Source organism: Penaeus japonicus, unplaced genomic scaffold (genome assembly GCF_977035675.1).
Source record: "Penaeus japonicus unplaced genomic scaffold, GWHDUDI00000001_assembly GWHDUDI00000022, whole genome shotgun sequence".
NCBI classification, from domain to species: Eukaryota; Metazoa; Arthropoda; class Malacostraca; order Decapoda; family Penaeidae; genus Penaeus; species Penaeus japonicus.
In genome coordinates, this window is record NW_028234424.1 from 33,074,541 (window position 1) to 33,089,540 (window position 15,000).

Consider the following 15,000-nt stretch of genomic DNA (forward strand, 5'->3'; position numbering starts at 1 on the left):
CATCTTGCTTGGATCCGATTCAAAAATTTCCTCCAACCGCCAAACAACAAGAGTCTCGTTTGAATCGGCCGCAGGCGAAGAGCTGACCTTCTTTCTCGTCATAGGATTATTGTTAGGGACAAATTTTAGTCGTACTATTTTGCATATATATATATATATATATATATATATATATATATATATATATATATATATATATATATATAAATGTATGTATGTATATATGTACATATTCTTTTCTTTCACTTTTGTCTTTGTATCTTTTAATTCTTCTCTCTCATTCTATTTCCTCTCTCTCTCTCTCTCTCTCTCTCTCTCTCTCTCTCTCTCTCTCTCTCTCTCTCTCTCTCTCTCTCTCTCTCTCTCTCTCTCTCATATACACACATTCTCTCTCACTTTCTCTTACTAACTCTCCCTCTTCCTCTCCCTCCCTCTCTATCTCACATTTTCTACCTCTCTCCCTCTCCCTCTCCCTCTCCCTCTCTATCTCTCCTTCACTACCTCTCTCTCTACCTCTCTCCCTCTCCTTTCCCCCTTCACCCCCCCCCCCTCCTCTCCTACCCGTTTCCTCTCCTCTCTCTTAAAGCCCGAAAGAAAATTAGGAATATAGAGATTTGGCGGGAAAGTGGTGTTTACATTTCGGCCACGTACATTATATTTTCTCGCCACGAGGGTGCGCCAGGGACCTCTCTCGCTCGCGTTCTCTTTTTTTTCTCTCTCTCTCTCCCTCCCTCACCAGCAACTTTATTCCAGTATAAGTTTATTGAGCTTTTCCCCAGGGCCCCGTAGTTTCCCCGCTCCCGCCTGTTGCCCGGCTTTCTTAATATAACCTTCGCTTGGGCTCGGCTTTTTGTTTGTGTGCGCCAAGGCATTACGGGACACGTGCAAGAACTGTGGTTGTGTGTTTTTGTGTTTTGTTTTTCATAGTTGGGTATTTAAGGTTGCTGTTGACAGGTAGGGATTAGTCATGTGAGGTATTAAGCACGCGTGCATGCATATGTCTAAATATTTGGTACACACACATAAACACACACACATACATACACAAACACAAACACAAACACACACACACACACAAACACACACACACACAAACACACACATACACACACACACGCAAACACACACATACACACACACACACACACACTCACACACAAACACACACACACACACATCCTAGTCCCGACACCTATTCACGAAAATCCAACTAGACACCCATCCATGCACGCACACACACACACACACAGCAGGCAAGCACTGACAAAGGCAGATCCCGTGCCTGTCCAGCGCGCCTTAAAGCAACGTCAATCACGCCAGGCAAGGACACGACACTCGGAATGGCACTGGTGGGCCGCAGATGGTGCCACGACGCCTTTGTATATAGGGTTATGGTCTTCACTCTGTCTCTAATGCGCCCTAGTGTTTGCGCTGAATATAAGATGCCTCGAGATTTCCAGGAATGTTCATTGCATTTCTGGAAAAAGAGAGAGAGAGAGAAAGTTTCACTCGGCGGTCCGCCCTCTCCTGTGCGTGTGCTTGTTTGTCTGAGGTCGACTCTCTCGCTCTTTTTTCTTCTTTGTTTCTCTCTCTCTCTCTCTCTCTATCTCTCTATCTATCTCTCTCTCTCTCTCCTCTCTCTCTCTCTCTCTCTCTCTCTCTCTCTCTCTCTCTCCCTCTCTCTCTCTATCTATCTGTATCTCTCTCTCTCTCTCTCCCTCCTTCTGCCTCTCCCCTCTCCTGTCCTCTTACTCTCCCTCCCCTCCCCTTCTAGTTGATATATAAAACAATATGTAAATAAAAAGACAACAGATGAATGTACAGACTGATGGATGAACTAGTTATCTATATGGATAACCAGCTAAACAACCAAACAAACAAATTTCCTGACCTATATAATGATATAAGAACAACAGCAACAACAAAAGTAAGAAATTATAACAATAATGATAGCAATAGAAATAACAATAATGATAATAATAACGAAAGAATAATAACAACGATGATAATCACAATGATGGTATTATAACAATGACGACAATAATACGAACGAATCTAACAATAGATAAACAATCCTACCAATAATATCAACAACAACAACAACAACAATGAACGAAATATATAAAATATCAAAAGCGAAAAAAAAATAAAATGGCGAAATCCAGCGAAACAACGAACCAATTAGACCGATCAATGTCTACAGCCAGCGCTTGAGATGAGGTGGAAATTAATACCTCAAGACTGAAAATTACCTCAAGCCGATATTTGCATTCGGATTTTTTTTTTTTTTTTTTTTTTTTTTTTTTTTTTTTTTTTTTTTGAGGGAGGGGGGTTAGGGGGAGGGGGAGGGGAAGGGGGGAGAGTGGGGGAAGGGAGAGGGGTAGGGTAGGTGGGGGGAAGGAGAGAGGAGGTGGGGGGGTAGGGGGAGGGAGAGTGTAGGTGGGGGGGAAGGGGGAGGGGGAGGGTAAGTGGGGGGAAGGAGAGAGGGAGGGAGAGGGGAGGGTAGGTGGGTGGGAAGGGAGAGGGGGAGGGTAGGTGGGGGGGAGGGAGAGGGGGAGGGTAGGTGGGTGGGAAGGGAGAGGGGGAGGGTAGGTGGGGGCGAAGGGAGAAGGGGAGAGTAGTTGGGGGGAAGGGAGAGGGAGAGGGAGAGTAGGTGGGGGGAAGGGAGAGGCGGAGGGTAGGTGGAGGGGAAAGAGAGAGAGGGAGGGTAGGGGGGGGGAGGGAGAGGGAGAGAGAGAGAGACTGAGAAAGCGAGAGACCGAGAAAACGAGAGACTCAGACAGCGCGAAGGAAAACAAATACAGTCAAAAAGAGGAAAATACTTTAACAAACAAACAAACAAACAGACAAACAGACAGACGGAGAGACAGAGACAGAGCGTAAAAGAGAAGAAAGCTGATGGCAGATGCAATTTACGCCACTTCAACTACGATCGAAAATCCATCAAAACTTGGTAAAATTCTGCGCTTGAAGGGGTCTTCTTCCTCTTTACGATCGCCCTCCTCCCCCCTCCCTTCATCCCCCCTACACTCTACACCCCCCTCCCTTCATCTCCCCTACTCCCCTATACCCCCCTCCCCTTTTCCCTGTACCCTTTGACCCCAACTAACCCCACCTCTCCTCCTCCTCCTCCTCCTCCTCCTTTTTTTTTTCTTCTTCTTCTTCTTCTTCTTCTTCTCCTTCTCCTCCTCCAACACCACCACCTCTTCCTTCTCCTTCATCCCTTACTAATCCTCCTGGTCTTCATCTCTATTTTATTTATCTATTTATCTATCTAATCATTGTTTCCTCACACTCCATTCTTTTTCTTTCCGTCATCGCTTGCCCTCTGCATTCCCCTCTTATCCTGTTTTCCCTCCTCCTTTTTCCCTACTCCATCCCCCTTACCCCCACCCCCCACCCCCACTCCCCCACAAGTCCCTAATGAGGCGACGGTGCTGCCATCTGGGGGCGCCGCGCTGAAAAATGATTGTTCAACCTCTCCTCCTCCCCCCCACCCTACCCTTTCCTCCAATCCCCCCTTCCCTATTACCTCTACTCCTCCCTTCATCTAATCTCCCTTCTCCTCCCTTTCCTTGCCTACTCCCCTTAACCCCCCCCCTCCCCAAGCCCCCTCCCCCCCTCATTGACGCGTTCTCTAAAATGGCTTGTTTGAAAGTCCTGCCGCGTGTATGATCATAAGAAAGGAGCGAAGGAGTGCAGAAAATGAATTGAAGGAGGAGGTAAGGAGGAGGAGGAGGAGGTAGGAGGAGGTAGGAGGTAGGAGGAGGAGGAGGAGGAGGAGGAGGAGGAGGAGGAGGAGGTAGGAGGAGGAGGAAGAGGAGGAGGAGGAGGTAGGAGGAGGAGGAGGAGGAGGAGGAGGAGGAGGAGGTAGGAGGAGGAGGAGGAGGAGGAGGTAGGAGGAGGAGGAGGAGGAGGAGGAGGTAGGAAGAGGAGGAGGAGGAGGTAGGAAGAGGAGGTAGGAGGAGGAGGTATGAGAAAGATGAGGAGGAGGAGGAAAAGGAGTAGGAGGAGGAGGGGAATCTTTAAGGGAAGGGAGGATAGAAGGAAGCGGAGGACGGGAGGGAGGGGGGGTGGAGGGTGGGAGGGAGGGAGGAGGGACCGGGTGGGAGGAGGAGGATGGAATAAGGAAGAACTTGTCGCGTCAGCAGAAATGTGTGACAGCTAATTCAACGGGGGTTTTGATTAATCTTTGCGTGTCATTTTTTTGGTCTGATACAATTTTCCCCTTCTTTCCTTCCGCCTGGCGCACACACACACACACACACAGACACATATGCATGCACGCTTGGTTGGATACATACAAAATGAATACGCACAGACTCGTTCAGATTCATGCGCCCATGGGTGCATGACACATATAAACACGTACACGTACACGCACACGTACACACACACACACACACACACATACACTCACACACACACACACACACACACACACACACACACGTCCCCTCCCTCATCCCCCGCCACACACAGAGAGCATCACTGAAAAAAAACACCAAACTATATTGACAAAAATCAGCATATCCAGCCTTTCTCCTCCGGGCCATCCTCTACTCTCCCCCCTCTCCCCTCCTCTCCCCCCCTCACCCCCCCTACTCCTCTACCCCTTAGACCCACGTATAGACGGCCCAAGAAAATGCAAATCATCGGTAGATCATTAATGGCAGTTATTTGTACTTCTCCAATTTCCAGCTGGTATTGACATCTAGCCCACGCACGGACGCGAGGGGGAGGAGGGAACTGAGGGAGGGAAGGGAGGGGAGAGAGGGGGAAGGCAGGGAGGGAGGGAGGGAGGGGGGAAGGCAGGGAGAGGGGGGAAGGCAGGGAGGGAGGGAGGGAGATGGGAAAGGCGATGAGGGAGGGAAAAAATGGGGGGGGGGGAAGGAGGGATAGAGGGAAGGAAATGATGAAAGGGAAGGAGGAGAGTAAAAGGAGAAAAGGGAGAAAGGACATTGACAAAGGAGAAAGAAATTGGAAAGGAGGGAATCGGAGGGAGGGAAAGGGAAGGAAGATAAAAGGGAAAGGGGGAGTAAGGCAAAGCGATAGACAAGTGCAAATAAAGTCATGGTTACACACAGAATGAGAAAGTGAGAAAGAGAGAAACAAGTGAAGAGAAACGAAGAGAAGAAAAGATAAGCGCAGAAACTCAAACCAGATAAAAGCCAGAGAAAGACAGACAGACAGGCAGACAGAGAGAGAGGGGCAAACAGAGAGACAGACAGGCAGACAGACAGAGGCATACAAAGAGAGGATAGCAACAGAAAGAGACAACAGACCCCCCCCCCTCCCCACACTCCCCCATCTGAACCACCACCTCTCAAACCCGTTCACTCCCATGCATTAAGTGTTATTGACCGCTCTGTTACCCATGATCACGAGTTATGGGTGCAAAGACCAACTCGGGCCATAACTTATCTGCCGGGGATGAGAGAAGGCGAGGGAGAAGATGAGAAAATATCCCCCTAAGTGGAGGAGGCGGATGAGGGAGGGTAGGGTGGGGTGGAATGGGGGAGGGGGGAGGGGGAGGGGGAGGGGGAGAGGGAGAGAAGGGAGAGAGAGAGAGAGAGAGAGAGAATGCGTGTGTGTGTGTGAGTTATTTAAAAAAAATAGAAAGATGGACGTCGTATATGTCATTTTATACATCGTCGCTGGTTATCAAACAAGTCAGAAGATGAATGACTTATGCAAATCACCCACTTCGGGACTCCTCCCCCCCTCCCCCGACCCCCCTTCAAAATTAAAGAAAAAAAATAGAACTACCAGACAGATAAAACATAGAGATGCGGAGAGAGACAAAGATAGGGAGGAGGAGGGGAGGAGTAGGTGGAGGAGGAAACGAGAAAAGGAAAGAAAGAGAGAGAGAGAGAGAGAGAGAGAGAGAGAGAGAGAGAGAGAGAGAGAGAGAGAGAGAGAGAGAGAGAGAGAGAGAGAGAGAGAGAGAGAGAGAGAGAGAGAGAGAGAGAGAGACAGAGAGAGAGAGAGAGAGAGACAGAGAGAGACAGAAAGGAAGAGAGAGAGAGAGAGAGAGAGAGAGAGAGAGAGAGAGAGAGAGAGAGAGAGAGAGAGAGAGAGAGAGAGAGAGAGAGAGAGAGAGAGAGAGAGAGAGAGAGAGAGAGAGAGAGACAGAGAGAGAAGGAGGGAAAGAGGGATGGTTAGAGGGGCGGACTGACGGAGGGGGATAGGAGGAGAGATGTGGAGGGAGGGAGGAAGGGAGGGAGAGGAAAGATGCTTAAGATTAATCACCTTCTCAAGACATAGGAACGTAGGGAAGACAGGTCCATTATTTCTGATCACTCGTAATTGAAAGATTTATGATATACATCGAAAGAAAAGGAGAGAGAAAGTGAGAGAGAGAGAGAGAGAGAGAGAGAGAGAGAGAGAGAGAGAGAGAGAGAGAGAGAGAGAGAGAGAGAGAGAGAGAGAGAGAGAGAGAGAAGAGAGAAGAAGAGAGAGAGAGAAGAGAGAAAGAGAGAGAGAGAGAGAGAGAGAAGGAGAGAGAGAGAGAGAGAGAGAGAGAGAGAGAGAGAGAGAGAGAGAGAGAGAGAGAGAGAGAGAGAGAGAGAGAGAGAGAGAGAGAGAAAGAGAAAGAAAGAGAGAGAGAGAGGAAGAGAGAAAGAAAGAGAGAGAGGGGTGTGGTCAGACCAGTAAATAGACAGCCAGAAAGACAGACAGACTAAATGACAAGGAAGAAGCGAATCACGCAGACAGACAACCCACTCAAGTAATCCCATCCATTACACCCTCTTCCAGCCCCCTACCCCTACCCAACCCCCCTCCCCCGTCACCATCCCCCACCCCCTTCCTCTCCAGGCATCTGCTGTAACTGCTATTTCTTCAGACGGGCATTTACCTGCGGTGAATTTTGTAGTTTCTTAATTAATTGACTGCGGTACACGTTAAGGATTTTTTCCTTCCTCTTTTTTTCTGGGGGAGGGGGAGGAAAAGGAGGATGGGAAGGAGGAGGAGGAGGAGGAGGAGGAGGAGGAGGAGGAGGAGGAGGAGGAGGAGGAGGAGGAGGAGGAGGAGGAGGAGGAGGAGGAGGAGGAGGAGGAAAAGGAGAAGGACGAGGAGCAGGAAGAGGAAGAGAAGGAGGAGGAGAAGAAGCAGGAGGAGGAGTTAGAGGAGGAGAAGGAGGAGGAGGAAGAAGAGGAGAAGGAGGGAAGGTTCCAGATTTGGGTTAGTTAACTAATTGGACTGGTTATCATGGTGCCTGGGTGCATTTTGGCGGCGGGATACGAAGAGGAGTACGAAGGGGAAGAGGAAGAGGAAGAAGGGGTGAGAGGAAGAGGAATATGTGAATAGGAAGAAGAGGAAGATGAGGGGAAGAGTAAGAAGAAGGAAGAGGAGAAAGGAAGGGAAGAGAGGAAAGACGAAGAGGCGTGATTTGTGGAAGAGACATGAAGGGAATAGGAAAAGGAAGAGGAAGAGGAGGAGGAGCAAGGAACGAAAAAATGGAAGGGGGAAAGGAGGAGGAGTAAGAGGAGGGGGAGGAGTGGCACGAGAGGAGGAGGGGTGTGGGAAAGGAATAAGAGAAAGACAGAGAGAGAGAGTGAAGGAGGGAGAGAGAGAGTGGTGTATGGAGATAAATAAACAATGAAGAACAAAAAGAATGGAAGAAAAAAAAGGCAAAAGAGAGAAGAAACGTGGAATGAAAAGAAAATATGATAATGCGAATATAAGATGAAGAAACAGAGAAAAAAGAGGGTCACTAAAACAAACAAACAAACACACTGTAGGATGAATAATAAATGGAAAAGCTAAAGAAAACAAAGGAAGAATAAATGGAGAGAAAAAGAATACGAAAAAAAAGGAAAGGAAGTGCGAGACAAAATGAAAGCCAAACAAAGAAAAGACAAATACAAAAAGTCAATTAAGCATGCAAAAGATAACAAGGAAATGAAAAAAAAGTAAAAAAAAGATAAAATGGAGATTAATAAAAATAAAGCAAGCAAGCAGGCAAGCAAGAAAAAAAAGCAACAGAAGATCCACGACCTCCCTTTAAAAATCTTGTCTCAGAATGAATAACATGAGAGAACTTCGATTTGTGCTTTATGTCGGTATCGTTAACAATTCACGAGTCTACTTTAAGCAAGACAATACCCAAACCTGCCTCGTCAAATATCTACTTTAAGCTCATGTACTGGCACTGTGTATTGGCTCGACTGAGAAGCTTATGGGAGGAGAAGAAGTAGGAAGGATAAAGAGGAAGAGGAAGAGTAGGAAGGACGAAGAGGAAGAGGAAGAGTAGGAAGGACGAAGAGGAAGAGGAAGAGGAGGAAGGACGAAGAGGAAGAGGAAGAGGAGGAAGGACGAAGAAGAAGAGGAAGAATAGGAAGGATGAAGAAGAAGAGGAAGAAGTAGGAAGGACGAAGAGGAAGAGGAAGAGGAGGAAGGACGAAGAGGAAGAGGAAGAGTAGGAAGGAAGGCAGGGTTAGGAAAGGTACTTGGGAAGGGGGTTAGAAGGGGAGGCGATGGGAGGCGAAGGAGAAATGGAAGCAAAGAAGAAGGGATGGAAGGGAAAGAAGGAAAGAGTGAAAGGGTGCGAACACAGTGCTAAGTCCAGGCATCTCAACGTCTCTTTGGTCGAAACGCTCGTGTTGGGCTGTTGAAAAAACAGTCCTGGTGACCCCTTTCGCGCAAGGAACCCCCTCTCCCCTCTCCACCTCTCCCCTCTCCTACCCGGGCCAACCAGATTCGGTATGCACGGTCTGTAATGAGGTAGTCGTTGTTTAAACATCTTCTGCAAGGTAGAATTTTTTTTCGCAGTTTACCTTGGCGGAAGTGTATCGTAATCCACCCGGGCCGTTACGGGCGACAAGCTCGTGTTATCATGTAGGTAACTTGAGCCTTCTTGGAGGGCTTGCTTTGCTTCCTCCCTGGGCGGCTCCCCCGTTTGTGTGGCACTCTCGGGGAAGTTTTGAGAACGGGGAAGTTGGCTGAAAATAGACAGAAGGGGGAGGGAGCGAGAGAGAGAGAGAGAGAGAGAGAGAGAGAGAGAGAGAGAGAGAGAGAGAGAGAGAGAGAGAGAGAGAGAGAGAGAGAGAGAGAGAGAGAGAGAGAGAGAGAGAGAGAGAGAGAGAAAGCAAAACAGTATAAGCAACAAACAATCCAGCTTAAACGGAAGAAACAAACAGAAGACCCCCCACCCCCCACCCCCACACCCCCTCGACCCGAAACACACACATGCCTTTTTTTTTTTGGAGATGAACCACCTTCTCTTTACGTAGCGTGTCATCCACCGAACATTCATCCGCCCAAGATCTCGCAACGCTCCAGCATCCACCGACAGGCCCGAGATACCTCCACGAAGCGAGCCGAAACGAGCCACCGTGGGGGAAGTAAGTAAGTAAGTTGCAGAGTAAGTAAAGTAAGTACTCCCGCTAAGCCTTGAGTACAACTGCTTACTTTGAGTACAGTCATTTGGGCAGAGACGGGAGCTACGAGCGAGAAAGTTTACTTTTATTTGCCTTTCGCTCTCTACTGAAGCGGCCATGATCAGCGAGGTAGGAGGAGGCAGTCAAATGTATGTATTTACATTCAACGTTAATTCGGGGCGGGTTGGCGGCGGCGGCGGCTGTGGGGATATGGGAGGGGGGAGAAGGGGCTGGGAAAAGGGGTTGGGAATGGGATCGGAAAGGGGGATCGGGATGGGGGGAAGTGGGGAGGGTGATGGGGCAAGGAGGGGGAGGGGATGGAGGGAGGAAGGAGTCGACTTGCTTGAAGCACCGACTCGTATTCGATATAAAAGCGTGAATGTTACTTGGAAAGGTTGGTTTGATGGGCGAGGGAGATGTAGAGAAATAAGAAGAGGGATATAAGAAATATGAGGAGATATCATGAATAGTTGTAGGAAGAAGGAGTTACACACTTATAACGAGATTAAATAGTTATAGTTCATGCTAAGTTGAAAGACAAATGCAATCAAGGAAAATGAAATAAATTCAGATGGTAGGAACGGACAGAAACGCAAGGAAACTGAATAATAAGGATGACAAACAAACAGAAACTGAAAAGAGTATCACATATTAAAAAGTAGATAACAAAACCGTAATAAAAGGAAAGAAAGAATGAAAGAGGTGAGCCAAGCGAGGAAAGAAAATCAATTAAGGTACTCGTTTCCACAGTGCGGTCGCGAGAGATTAACTATTTATATTCCGTAACTGCTTAAGAATATGAGCTGGCCAGATTAGGCTAAGTATTATGCATGTGTGTTATTTCCTCTGGTAACTTTTTTTCTTTGCCTTTTTTTTTGGGGGGGGGATGTATATCTTGCATTTGGCTCGATATTCGAAATGAAAGAACAAGTGTAAAGGGGGTATGGAGAGATAGGTAGGGAGGGATGGAATGGTGAAGGAAGGGAGAGAGGAAGGGGCGAACGAAGGAAAAAAAAGGAGGGAGGGAAGAAGCAAGGGAGGGAGGGTGGGAAGAGAGGAAAGGAAAATGTAAGGAAGAAGACGCAAAAGCAAATAGAACTCCCACCTTCGCCCCCACCCCACCCCCACCTAAAATTAAGAACGAAAGTACACAACACACACTCCCACACAAACACACACACACACACACACACACACACATCCTCCCGCTTATCCATCTGTCTATATCCTCTTTCCTCAACTACTCGCTCCTTCTTTTATCTCTCTCTTCAACTACATATTAGCATTTCAACTCCGCCTTCTCTCTCACGCCAGTGTGCGAGTGCCTCCTCTCCCCGCCCCGCTCCTCCTTCAAGCTCTAACACTCTTCCCATCTATCTTCTTTCCTCCTCTTCCTCCTTTTTTGTCTTCCTTCTTTTATTATTATCATTTCTATCCTTCCTACCTCTCCTTCTTTCCCTCCTCCTCCTCCTCCTCCTTCTAGTTCTTACTTCTTTCCTTCCTCCCTCTTTTCCCCCTTTCCCTCCCTCTTTTCCCCCTCTCCCTCCCTCCGTTCCTCCCCCCTCCCTCTCTTTTCATTTTGCTCCTCCTCCTCCTCCCTCCTCTCTCCTTCCTCTCCCTCTTCCTCCTCCTCCTCCTCCTCCTCCTTCCTCTCTCTACTTCGCTCCCTCGCCCCTCCTCTCTCTCTCCTACCCTCCCTCTGCCTCCTCCCTCTACCCTTCCCCTTCACTTCCTACCCCCCCCCCCTCCTCCGCTTGTCGAAATGACCCTATAACTCACGACTGAAAATCAATCTCGTCGCGATCTGACTGCGGCATTATGATAACAGTTATCTGTTATCTCGCGAGGTGATGCTCGCCCCTGTAATAGAGGGGGGATGGGAGATGGAGAGGAGGGGCGTGAGATGGGAGAGTGAGAAGAGGAGGAGGGAGAAGGGGATGGGGGATGGAGAGGAGGGGCATGAGATGAGAGAATGAGAAGAGGAGGAGGGGGAAGGGGATGTGGGATGGAGAGGGGGAGAAAGGAGGGGGTATGGGAGTGGGGTGGGAGGGGGAGAAGGGAGTGGGTGGGATGTGAGATGGGAGGGGGAGAAGGGGGTGGGTGGAAGGGGAAGGGGATGGGAAGGATGTAAGATGGGAGAAGGAGAAGAGGAGGGGTGTATGAGTAGAGTGGGGTGGGAAGATAGGTAGAGAGGGGGGGAGGGTATGGGTAAATGGGAAAGGGGTTATGGGGTGGAGGAAGGGAGGGGGAGTGTGGATTAAAGGAATGGATGAATATGAAGATAAGTACGAGGATTGAGAAGGATGAACAAAATGATAACGGAATTATTGCGTATAGGATCAGTAGATTAAGAACAATACCAAAAAGAATAATCCCATAAACAGAAAGAGAAGAAGAACGAAATAACAAGAACCCTTCCCCCCCTTAAAAAAAGACGATGTAGAAAAAATAAAGTCACCTGATATACCCACAAGAAGGGAAAAAACCCATCAACATAACTTAAAAATAACGTTAAAAAATATTAAACAAAACTTGAAAACAACAACAACGAAAAAAAAAAACAGGAAAGAAAACCCCAAAAAGTGTCGCCGAAAATAAATTCGGATCGCGTCTCTTCGAAGATTCTTGACCTGGAATCACCCAGACAAGGTCACAAGGTCAGCTCTTTGACCTACCTGCTCGACTCTCGCTGTCGGCCGGTTTCACTTGAATCGGGCGGTTCATCTGGAAGAAAAAAGGGGAAAAATGTAAGTTATAGATGGAATATGCTCAATTACTAATAAAACATGAATAAAAACTATACAATTGAATACTTTGTAAGAAATGTTAATCTTAATAATCTTGGTCACATACTTTTATATCTATCTTTTAGAAGAAAATCATATTACAAATTTCTATTGTACTTTCTCACAAAGGAGAGTATACAATATAACGTACCTATGAGTATGTATGTATGTAAAAAAAACAAAAAAACATTGCGGGTATTTATAAAAAGAAAGAAAAAAAAACTAGATAGACCAATCCCGGTTCTTTTAATGGACCTTAATGTACTGAGTTTAATTGTCATTTCCTTTAAGAAGAAGAAGTAGGAAGAATGAAGAAAAGTAATAGAAGAATAGAAGAGAAGAAAAGTAGAATAAAAAAAGAAAAAAAAGTAGAAAAAGAAGAAGAAAAAAAGTAGAATAAAAGAAGAATGAAAACGAAAGAAGGAAAAAAAGGAAAGAAAGAAAGAAAAGAAAGAAGAAAAAGAAATGAAAGAAGAAGAAACGAAAAATGAGACAAAAAGAAGAAATGCCGGATAAGTTATACCAGAACGCAAAGAGTTGAGGCAAAAGTGGTGTTAATGAGCTCATACAAGTCGCGAAGATTAGGCTGAAGGCGCCGTGTAAACGCTAAGACGTTTGCAGTTATCTTGAATCACTTGCTTCGTCTTTGAACCTCAGATTCACTCTCTGTCCGCGTTTCGCTTCGCTTGATGTATTTTCGTTTGGAATTATTATTAATCTTTCTGGTGTGTGTGTTTTTTTTTTATTATTATTCGTTTGTCTTTTGCACTTTAGATTCCGAATGGCACTGAGCAAAAAATAGAAAAATAAAATATTTGGATTTAGTTATACCTCTCTATCTATCTGTTTCTCTTTCGCTCCCACACTTCCTCCTTATTCAAATTCCCTTTCTTCATTAACAGCTGCAGGGGAACTGTCTGCAACTTTATTTGTACACAAAGTATCGACGATATTGCAAACTTCATCCCTGAACTTCAATTCGTCTTCCAAACCTACTTCGAGCCCTTCCAGAAAGTGAAGTCCTTAACCATACCTCGACCTCAAAGCGCAAGGGGCCTCTCGCTCTCTCTCACCTCTTTTCTTCGGTTCTCTCCTCTCTCTATCTCTATCTCTGCTTATATCTATCTCTCTCACCTCTCATTTTTTTTCTCTCTCCTACCTCTCCAATCCTTTCTCTCACCTCTCTTCTTTCTCTCTCTCTCTCTCTCTCCCACCCCTCCTATCCTCTCTCTCTCTCACCTCTCTTCTTTCTCTCTCTTCCTCCTCTTCTCTTCCCTCCCTCTCTCCTACTCTCTCTCTCTCTCTCTCTCTCTCTCTCTCTCTCTCTCTCTCTCTTTCCCACCTCACCCTCCCTCTCGGAAAAAAAGACATATCAATCCAAACTTTAAACTCCCAAAGTACTCCCGAAGTCTCAGATCTTGAATTCATCCCCGAGCGGAATTTTAAACGCCCATAGCCAGTACTTCAAGCAGCCATTATTCGCGGAACTTTGACATCCCTCAGGAACTTCGAGAACCTACGAAGCGTCCATGAAGGATTACATTAGGACTGCTGGACCGACAACCATCAGAACTTGCTGGTTGTGAACTAGACACGGGGTATTCAACTTTAAACTTACCTCAGCTCTGCAACCAAACTTTATAAAGTTACAATGTGCTCAGCGAGCACCCAATACCACCGTTCCGAAAGTTAGTTGAAGCATCCCTAACTATGGTTTTACAGCATGGGGAACACGCAGGCTCCGCTGTCGGCTCCCCGAGTCTCTCTCTGACACACTAACATTCAACCACATGTATACATACACGGATCCCTATCCCACATGTGCACATACACGCGAATACTGACGTATATAGGAACATACGCATTCATTCACTCACACACACTCTCATACTACCTCTGGTGTATATACCCTTTTTTCTTCTTTATACACACATACACAAATAAAAGACGTCTGCAACGGTCAAGTAGAAGCACAGAGACACACACATAAAGAAGAAGAAAAAGAAGATAAAAAAAAAAAGATCCGTGCCTACACAAATATTTGCACAAGTAAGGGCTATTGTGCCCCGCCTACTTTCCATGCAGTTAAAATCCAGTCTGCGAACACCTGGAAATTACACCCCATACTCCTAATACCCTTAAAATAACGAGGCTATTCGATAGTTAACGATGGACTAGGATTAAACCAGGCAGTCAGTGGTATGATACGGCTCTCTCTTTCTCTCTCTCTCTCTCTCTCTCTCTCTCTCTCTCTCTCTCTCTCTCTCTCTCTCTCTCTCTCTCTCTCTCTCTCTCTCTCTCTCTCTCTCTCTCTCTCTCTCTCTCTCTCTCTCTCCCTCCCTCACCCTCACCCTCACCCTCACCCTCACCCTCACCCTCACCCTCTCCCTCTCCCTCTCCCTCTCCCTCTCCCTCTCTCTCTCTCTTTCTCTTTCTCTTTCCCTTTCCCTCTCCCTCTCCCTCTCCCTCTCTCCCTCTCCCTCTCCCCCTTTCCCTCTCCCCCTCTCCCTCTCCCTCTCCCTCTCCCTCTCCCTCTCCCACTCCCTCTCCTTCTCCCTCTCCACCTCTCCCTCTCTCTATTCTTTCCCTCTCTCTATCCTCTCCCTCTCCCACTCTCCCTCTCCCTACCTCCCTCCCTCGCCCTCTCTTCGTGTCTCTCTCTCTCTCTCTCTCTCTTTCCATGCAATGACCAAGCTGCAGATCGCTTAGTCTCGCCTAGCCATAGGGCCAGATACACTATCGGTTATACTCGCCGGGTCCCTTGGAGTGCAGTATATCTTGAGTTCCCGAGAATGCTATTCAATTTATCCGGTGGCCAGTTTGCTATTCAT

General features: G+C 47.0%; 1 protein-coding gene across 9 annotated transcripts in view; it reads right to left on the minus strand.

Moving 5' to 3' along the window:
* bru3 (CUGBP Elav-like family member bruno 3) overlaps nucleotides 1–15,000 on the minus strand; it is a 623,467-nt gene that overhangs the window by 421,063 nt on the left and 187,404 nt on the right. For all 9 annotated transcript variants that reach the window (XM_086549840.1, XM_086549837.1, XM_086549835.1 and 6 more), the window contains exon 2: nucleotides 12,059–12,107. In XM_086549840.1, coding sequence (XP_086405966.1) covers nucleotides 12,059–12,107 — 49 coding nt within the window. The remainder of the gene's footprint in view (nucleotides 1–12,058; nucleotides 12,108–15,000) is intronic.